Raw genomic sequence first — 9,655 nt, 5'->3', positions numbered from 1 at the left:
GGAAGAGTTTGCAATCAATCTTGCCCTGATGGAAATGCCCAATACGCGCAAAGGCGCCATACAAATGTACAGAGATTCAATATTTGAAGTTCCTCGTTCAAAGAGGAGGGTGGATGGGTCGGGTTTTGCTTCACGTTGACTTCCAATTAATACAGCTCAAGAGGGAAGAAGCTTCCTCTTAAGCTCTGTACAAATTCATTCATTCGGGCTCTTGGGTCAGAGTTTTAAACATCCGGAGGGCTATTAGATGTCGATGGCAGTTGGGACTTTATCACTTCACTTTTTTCTGAGCTTGTCTGGAGTTTTGTTAGGAAATCCAGACTGAGGGTCCAGTTGAGCTCTGATAAGAAACCTCATCTCATCCGTGAAGCAAAGTTGGGTTGGGATACAGATCCTGCTCTTGTGTCCTTCACAGTAACTTATGTCCAAATCGGTATGACCTTCCTGGAAAATGGCAATCAATATGATCATCCATGCCTGATGCCTTTAGATCCATCTCCCAGTTACAGGACAGGAGGCAGGTACAATAAAAGCTTGTCCAAATGGAAATGCCATTTAGCTGGGGGATCTGAGGTGGTGCTAAGATCAGATACAAACCTTTTGCATTGAAAAACGTTACGTTCCCCATGTTCTGATTAGCTTTTTCTCAACTGATGTCCATGGAGATTCAGAATCAACCAGGACATGGTTGTCCCAAAGATGCTTTTCAAAAGGTAACTGGACTTTCTTGGTTTTTTTCCTTGAAAACTTTTCACTTCTCAAGCAAGAAGCTTCTTTGGTTCTGGTAGAAAGGTGGGGAAAGGAAGGATTTCTATCCCTGAGAAAGTTGTATTTTTTTTTTTACTATTCTGCTCCTTGAAGCCTTCTGGAAATCTTCTTCAGTTTTACTGTAGGCAAATATTAACTCATAAAGGAGAAGGGCCAGAATTTGCCTCCTTGGTGTTAAGACGTTAACTTTTCCTCACTTGTTTGTTTTTAGGTGACTTAGCTGTGGCCAGTGGAACTACAGTTTTGATCCCCTCTAATGGAGCAAACATAATCCAAACGGCTCCTGGATTGTCCAGTGTTCCTCTTCAGTCATATGGAGCAACTCCATATCCCCAGTATGGAGCTCAGCAAATTCCCACCAGTGCTCCCCAACAAATCCCACAAAATGGTCCTTTGGAGAGATTCCTCAAGGCTGAGCCCAAAGTGCTTGGGGTAGGCATGAGTTGCTATTTCCTTGTTTCAATACATTAAGGTTTTAGAGCTATGTATGTAGAGACCTGAGAGCCCTATGTTGACGTTCTGGAACTTGACTTGGCTGTTGTCTGGTTCTGGAATATACTCCAGAAACCTCTGTTCTTCCTGGCGGTTTCATTTGTGTTTCTGCAAAACATTCTGACTCCGATATGGATTTCTTTTGCTTTGCTCTTTAACTGAGAAAGTGGAGCTAAGCCAAGGTTTCAGCCAGATCTCTTTTTCTCCCTTCCCTCTGAGAAGTGCAACTGTTGGGCATTTCTCCAGAGGAAACTGGTCATGGATTGACTGCAGCCCAAGTCGGTTGAAGTCACTTTGGGTTTATGACCATGATCAACTTCCTCCTGCAGAGGAGTCTGTAGTGAGAGGTGTCTTTTTTCTCTTGAATATCTATCTTGATATTCTTACAAACCTTCTTCCTGGCAAAAGTAGCCCCACTGAGGGTCAAACTAGAGCTTAATCTGGAGTAAATGTCTGGTACATAGTGACAACGGTGTCCCAATCTTTCCTTTCTCCCCGTTTGGATTTTTCACCATAGGAAACCAGGACTTGGGTTAACACCTGCCCTGGAAGCTGAGAAGCCCCAACATCTTTGAGGAACCTTTCAAAGATGGATATAAAGTGATGCCTTTCCTAGGATGCTAACAAATAAGAATGTTTTTCTCAGATTCAGAGAACAAAGTTGTCTTAGTTTGTGTGTTTTCCTTCCACAGGCTGTCCAAATATTGATTGGGCTGATCCACATCGGCTTTGGGGCTGTCTCCCTTTCTTCAATTCGTTCTTATGCATATTCTTCTTCTTCTTCTACTTCTTATTATTATTATTATTTCCCGGTGTCTGCAATTGGAGGTTACCCCTTTTGGGGAGGGATATTCGTAAGTATGTGAATTTTTTTGTTGAGTCATGGCCCATGGCAGTAATGGCTAATAGAAACTTATAAAAGTCCTGTTTATAAATGGTTTTTTCAATGTTTTTGATTTTTCAATGACTACAATCATTTGTTTTTCCTTTTCCGTAGTTTATTTCTTCTGGATCACTTTGTGTAGCAGCTGCGAACAGTTCAAATCATGGTTTGGTGAGAAACCTGTGTAGCATTTGAATTTCTTTTTGTGCTGTTTCTTTGTAAGCACTCACGGTCTTTTATTGTGTCAATTCTGTTCAGATACTACTTAGTATTAAATCAACATTTGAGAAAGAAAAACAAACTCAAAAACTCCCCACCCCGTTTTCCTTCTTTGATGAACTTTTGCTTCCAAGCCTTGCTTCTACTGAAAGTTCTATGTCAACAGTAGACAATGTTCAGCCATCCAGAATTTGAGCCTCCCCTGGTCTGCATTTTGCGATGGGATTTTTGCCAAGTTCCCTTCCTGAGTTGCAACCTGCAACACTCCAGGTCCTGTGAAGAAAATGAGAGAAGCCTGAGAGAGTCAATGATCATAATATGGGTGCTTGTTCCACCAGAGCTTCCTTAGTTGCTACTAGTAATTGTGAGTTGCGGTGGCACAGTGGTCAGAATGCAGTAATGCAGGCAAGTTCTGCTGACTGCTGGCTGCCTGCAATTTGGCAGATCGAATCTCACCAGGCTCAAGGTTGACTCAGACTTCCATCCTTCCGAGGTGGGTAAAATGAGGATCCAGATTGTTGGGAGCAATATGCCGACTCTGTAAACTGCTTAGAGAGGGCTGTAAAACACTGTGAAGGGGTATATAAGTCTAAGTACTATTCCTATTGCGAGTGCTGAGTAGAGGTGTCTTCTTGCATGCCCTAGCGTTGAAGCAAAGTTCCATCATCATCATCATTATCATCATTCCTCCTCCTCTTCCTCCTCCTCCTCTTCCTCTTCCTCCTCCTCCTCTTCCTCCTCCTCCTCCTCCTTGACATGGGGTCCAGTTTCAGAAGTGTTCTTACATGAAAGCAACATTAGGAAGAAGCCCAGAATGTTAGGAGTGAAAGTTTGGAACAAGTGTGGGAATCCTCCTGAGAGTCAAAGGGAGAGTTGATGGTAGTCTTCCTGCAAAGGGCTTGCTTTCTCTCCCCCCAGCCATTGATTTAAAGTGTGTTCATTGCAACACAGAAATGTTTTTGTTTTGCAAAGGGCACAGTGTGTTTTCAAGAGAAGAAAAAACCCCACCCAGGTAGAAAAATACTACATTCCTGACAGGGGAGAATTAAAAACAGAGCAATTTTTAAATGTTCACAATCCTCACTATTGGCTCCAAGGGTTTCTCCATTCCCATCTCTCTTGTAGCCTCTGTGTAATGTTTTATAGCTAAAAGAGCATTTAACATTAACATTTAATGCTTAGAGAATGTCAAGTCTTACTATAAATTGTCTGGGATTTCTTTAAGCAAAGTGTTAAGGGGTGAAAAAGTTGTACCATTTTTCCTGTCACTGTTAATCACTGGCCTTCAATGGAGATTGACATCCAGAAAAAGAAAGAAGGAATTTGACAGCGAAAGGTCTTCAAATGAATTGTAGCGTTTGCATTTCCACTGTGGGAAAATGTATTGTTGATTGCTATGATCTTAGTGGAGGTTGTCTGGTTTCACCACTGGTCATTAAACACACACACATAGATTGAATTCTGTCACTGTTTTTACCATAGTTGGGGATAATTGTTTTTATGCTTTCCATTTAGTAAGACTCATGCTGACACTGTAATTATAATTTCGCTCCTCCTGGTGTATTTCTGTTTCAGGTGAAATCCAGTGTAGGAATGAACATCACATGTGCTATAATGGCATTAGCTGGTATATTTCTCTACCTATCTGAGCTGATAATCTATGGTGCTTCTTGGAGCTATATCAATCAATATGCCATTTACCGTTTGCAAGTAAGTAAACCAATCTTGTTTTACATTTTGGCTTCACATGCAGAATTCAGAAGGAGATATGCGGCTGGGATATTCCATGCCCTTTGACTTTTCTTTGAAACTTTTCCTTGAATAAGTTTCAGTCCCAAAGAGATGTGTTCTATTTCATTTGAATTTTTTAAATATACATATATGTGTTAAATAAGGGCAAGCAACCTTATGATCATGCGTAGGACTTTATAGATTTCTTTTTCCTCTCCAGTTTCTTTCTTTTTGGTGGGGAGGAGATTATTTTTATTTAAAAAGTGATAAATATGTTTTGGTAAATAAGGTAAATAAGGAATACTTCAGAATTCTATATAGCATATAATACAGCTGTACATGTTGAAATCTATACCAGATTTTCCTGCCACCTCCATCTCCTCATCCCTTCTTTGCATTTGCCACCCAGTTTTAGAAAACTGAAATTTAGGTAAGTTCTGAAGTGTGGACAGTTTAGAACCACACCAATACCTGGCATCAATGGCTTGAATTTTTAGTATTTTGTAAAGTCATTTGCTTTCTTCTAAGAATGAAATCACAGTAGTATCACATCCAGGGCTCTCCTTTCCAGCCTGAGAGATGATTGGAATGGAGTTGGGTGAAGAAAATAGATCTATCCCCCAACCCATGAGTAAGATTTTCACCTGATGTGAGTAAGTCATCTTAGCTGTACTGGTATAAAACAAGTCTTTTTCTCTCTTATTTTGATCCCATCCAACAATAGCCTCAAGGTGTATAAAATCAATTTCCCTTAACCCATTATCTTGGAGAAAACGTCAGGCGACCAAGAGTGGCTATGTTAGGGCACTGGGGAGTCCGGTCACTTTTCCTCTTTGGGCTGGGCCGGCCTCTATTGACAGTTGCCTCTTGAAAAAGCACCTTTGGGACAACCATGACCTGAATGACCGAGACTCTCCCTAAACACTGTCCTCCATTACATATCCTGAGTGATGGATGTTTTCCTTATTGGCTGATGATATGCTGAAAATGGATGGCAGCAAAGTCAGAGGAGAAAACCAGTCTGTATTTTAGAAGCCAGGGCAATAGCATTCAGGGCAATAAATTAGAACAGGTGCAACAATGAGCAGGATAAGGTCTGGCAATATTAGATGCCTTTATTATTTATGGTGTTGACTCAAGGATATATTGCGCACATCAGTTTGTTAGATTCAGGAGATACCACACATTGAAAGAGGGCTCTTCCAAAGCAACAGGTGAAAATCAGAATCTATCTGAATGATTGTCAGTGGTTCTGGGGGACAGGAATGGAGATGGCATATTTTCCATATAAGGAAAATGGGCAGGCTGCAGAATGAGTTAGTTTGCTTTCACTGCTTTGGGTTCAGAAGAACATACACCCAAAATATTCTACTCTGTTTGGGTCATCATAGCCTGAATAAGAATAAGAATGATAAAGTAATGTACATCGTTCTATGGCCTTCACTACCTGCTACTGTGCAATGAATTAGCTTTTATGTGTTGATCTGAAATAAGGCTGATCCCCATTGGATTCTCAGTGATATCTGGAATTTCCCTCCAGAATGCTGCAGAAGATAAGAGATGCTAATAATGTTCCCTGATGCAGTTTTCTCATATCACACAGGCTGTACTGGCAGTCTTTAATTGGATGAACAACTATTCGTTTACCGACCATTCAAAGTTTCAGTGGCACCCAAAGCTATGACCACTCCTTGCATTTATGACTGCTGCACTGTCTCCATAGTCACCTGATAAAAGTTTGGGGGCTTCGATAGTAGCAATTTATTTAGGACAGTTGCAGCATCCCCTTTGCGACTTTCCCAGCCAGCTTCTGATCAACAAAGGCAGCGGGGCTGGGGTGGGGAAGCTGGATTCAATTAACAACCGTATGGTTCTCTTAACTGCAGCGATTTGCTTATCAACAGGGGCAGAGCTTAACAACCTCCTTGTTTAATAAAGGAAATTTGGATCCCAATTGTGGTTGTAAGTCGAGGGTTACCTGTACAGTGTCTCTGTTTTTCCCGATGCAATTGTTCCTCCCAATACATACCATTACATTCATTTCTCATCAGATTACAACTCTCTTTCCACTTGTCTTCCTACTCTACAGGGTGTCAGTTTTGGCATCTCCTGTGTGCTGCTCTTGTTCAGCGTGCTGGAATTTTGCATCGCTGTTTCCCTGGCTCACTTTGGGTGCCAGGCAGCTTGCTGTATTGATGCCCAGGTAACTATTTGATACGCCGATAATAGCTTTTGCAGTTCTCATTCTTAAAAGAATGTAAATAAAATTGTCCATTTTTCTTCTTTATATTTGCACTCCACCTAACCTCACCTTTTGCTCGTTTCTTTGCTATTATCCTGCACAATAAGTGAGGTTGGTTACTCAGGTTACCCAGTAATATTTATAAACTAGGAGAGGCTTGAATATTGATCCAACACCCTGTAGTTTATTTGCTTCTGCATATGAATAATTAGATGATCCAATTTTCTCCCCAGCTTCTGTTTTGCTGTAGAGTGAATGTCATGAATACAACACAGTTTCTGTTGTCCCTTTATAATTCCGTGATGCAGAAATTCATGTCCTCGTTCAAGAGGGCTCAATTCTAAATGCATATATTTACTTTAAGTAGTGTGACTATATTAATTTAAAGGTTCTGTCACTTGATCCCATTTTTCCAGAATACTTCCATTTTTTGAAGAAAAAAATAGGCCCTTTTCATTTTAAAAAAATGGTGCTCTCTAATTTGGATGCTTTCTTGTAGAAGTTGCATTACTCAAATTTGGCAACATTATCGGTGCAGTGCATATGGATATTCTCAGTCATCCAGGTCATGGTTGTCCCAAAGGAGCTGAGGAAGCTTCTTGGATGAGAAGTGAAAAGTCTTTAAAAAAAAATCCAGAAAGTGTAGTTGCATCTTGTAAAAAACACCTTTGGATCATCAGTGCCAATTTATTATTTGGATCATAAAACGTCTGCAAAGAAACAAGGAAGATCAGAGGCCAACATTTAAACCCTGAGCTACAAATATTCTCCTTTGTCAGTTCTCACCACTGTCATTTGAAGCCATTTGAGAAATCAAAATTCTCCCCTGGAGGGAAATGCATCTTCTTCGAGCCTTTAAATTGTTAAAAGAAGTTAATAACATGGCAGCTTTTGTGAATAAATCATGAGAATATTATTTATTTATTTGCTCCTCAATTAAGCTGGAGCCCTGGAGGTTTACAACAATACAGGTGTATACGAATACAGAACATAAAATATAAGCAATATATAACTGGAACAAAAAGTAACGCACCAAATAAAATCAGTCCCCGAAGGTCCTCAGGAGAAGCCAGTTCGCTTCTCTTATCGCTTACTAGAGGACCATCCCAGTTGGTACCACCTTTCAGGTCATCTACTCCAGGACACTCAATGGGTTGTTGAGGGACTTCCTGTCATACCTCTTGGTTGGTAGGTGGGAGATCCTGAGCAGATATTCTCTGAATATGTGGATAAGGCTGGCAGATTTTATCAGGAAAGGTTACTTAGCCAGTTGCATTTAATATATAGTTTTAAAGAATTCTCTCTCAGGACTTTGAGCTATCAAGAATTTCAGTCTGTTAGGACACTGCTAGCATCACTATTAAGAACACACAACTGGAGAATCTATTCCTACTACCTAGAGTAACAGATGTGTCCCTGAGTACTTATTGTGTTGACTGTTCTTTTCTGTTACAGCCAACTATGGTTTTTATGCCTTACCAAGTCATCCGAGGTGGAGCAGTCGCAGCTGCGCCAAATCCTGCTCCTCTTCCGTCTCCACCGACTTACGATAACGTGGATCCCAAACCTCAGTAAAACAAGAAGGAAATATGAGAATTGTTGGCAAAAGAGCTTTCAGGAGAAGCAATACATTTTATATTACTTTCTTTTGTTGCCCAGCTTGCTTGTTTCCTTTTTAATTGCAGCTTTTAAACACCAAATTAAATGGTGGCAAGTTTTAAAAGTTCTTCTATTTTACTTAATAGTTATAACTCTTTCCTAGAAGCAAGAATTTGTGTTGCAAATCATCAGCGTATTTATGAGGAAGTACTGTACACGCCTTACAGTGAATGATGGAGGCTGCTTATTTTGTTTATACTCTAGATGACGTTTGGTTTTTTTGTGACAAATATGGAATTAAATACAAGGTCTGATGCTGCAGAAAAAGGGCTACCAAATTAAAACACAGATTATTTATAAAACACATCATTGGCACAATGCAGATAGTTCTCAACTTATGACAGCAGTTTGGACCAGAACGTCCATTGCTAAGTGAGGCAGTTTAAGTGAATGGTGCTGGATTTATGACCATTTTTGCCACTGTTGTTAAGTGGATTATTCTGGCTATTAAGCGACTCACATGGTGTTTAAGTGAATCTGGTTTCCCACATTTGACTTTTTAAAAGCCATCTGGGAAGGTCACAAACGGCAATCCCTGATTCTGGCATGCCAGAAGTGTCCTAAGTAGATGCTGGTTGCCAAGCATCTTGAGTTCTGATCTTGTGACCATGGGGATGCTGCTACGTGTGAGGACCGATCATGAGTCACTTTTTTCAGTTCTGTTATAAATTTGAATGGTCACCAGTTGTAAGTTGAGAACTACCCGTAGTAGCAGTTGCACAATCCCTGTGATCACAAAACAGATTAGAAGAAGTTTGTATATAGCTAAAATATTCCATATTGTTTGGGTACTTAAATTGATCAAAACCACATTTTTTTACTGTGCTCCCACCTCCAATAGGGAAAGTTATAAGTACATTATCTGCCTCCTGGAAGATTTCATAATTGTGTAAACATGCAATTCCAAAATCAAAGCCATTCCTAATTTTTGGGAGGGTATACATGGCTGGGGGTGGAGGCAATATTATGGCCGCTTTATGATCTGTGAACTTCAACTCAGTCAGTAATTCTTGAGCCAGCATTACTGACTCAGGAATGTAGAGAAGATTCATTGTTTCCTTGTCCATAATTACATGGTGAAAAGTTTGACTCCTGCAATGATTTTATAGGTGTACAAAATGTACATTTGCACAGTTTTTGAGGTTTAAGTTGATAGGCAGCATCCTGAATATAATCTAGCTTAGTTGAAATGATGACACTCTTACTTCTTTTCTTTGATGAATCTGCATACAGATGGGAAGTTGTACAACTAGCCTTGTAGTGTCTCTGGAAGGATCTTGAACTGAACACACTCAAAATTGTAGAAATGATAGTAGATTTAGGAGAAGCCCTCCTATTCTACCTCCACTTACAATGCTAGACAATGTTGCAGAAAATCAGGAGATTTGGACTGGGAGAGCAAGGAACATCATGTAACCTGAAGTACTTTTGCGTGATTTCTTATCACTTGCCCAATCAGAATCTGCATAACAACATAATTCTGCATAATCAGTATGTGTTGGTTCTAGCAATAACTTCATGTGTGTTTCAGGTAACTTCTTAACGCATGTCCAATGAAATTGTTTTGCCTTACCTACGTGTCGTGATAAGAGATTAACACTAAGTGCAATGTCGAGTCTGATCCAACTACTAATGTACAACAGTGACCCAATGACTGAACG

The 9,655-nt window shown here is 40.1% G+C and overlaps 1 protein-coding gene across 1 annotated transcript; it reads left to right on the top strand.

Annotated features, from left to right (window-relative positions):
- Positions 1–435: 435 nt before the first annotated feature.
- Positions 436–7,971, top strand: LOC309390227 (membrane-spanning 4-domains subfamily A member 4A-like; the record flags this gene model as incomplete). The annotated part of the gene is made up of 7 exons (XM_081949377.1): positions 436–517; positions 980–1,200; positions 1,953–2,114; positions 2,258–2,314; positions 3,938–4,072; positions 6,183–6,296; positions 7,791–7,971. The coding sequence occupies 7 exons, from the start codon at positions 436–438 to the stop codon at positions 7,908–7,910; spliced, it is 891 nt and encodes a 296-aa protein (XP_081805503.1). The 3' UTR covers positions 7,911–7,971.
- Between the last annotated feature and the right edge of the window lie 1,684 nt (positions 7,972–9,655).

This window comes from Natrix helvetica, assembly GCF_964273705.1.
Source record: "Natrix helvetica genome assembly, chromosome: 1".
In the NCBI taxonomy this organism is placed as follows: Eukaryota; Metazoa; Chordata; class Lepidosauria; order Squamata; family Natricidae; genus Natrix; species Natrix helvetica.
Note: the sequence above shows the minus strand (reverse complement) of the source record. Positions and strands in the feature narration are given on the sequence as shown.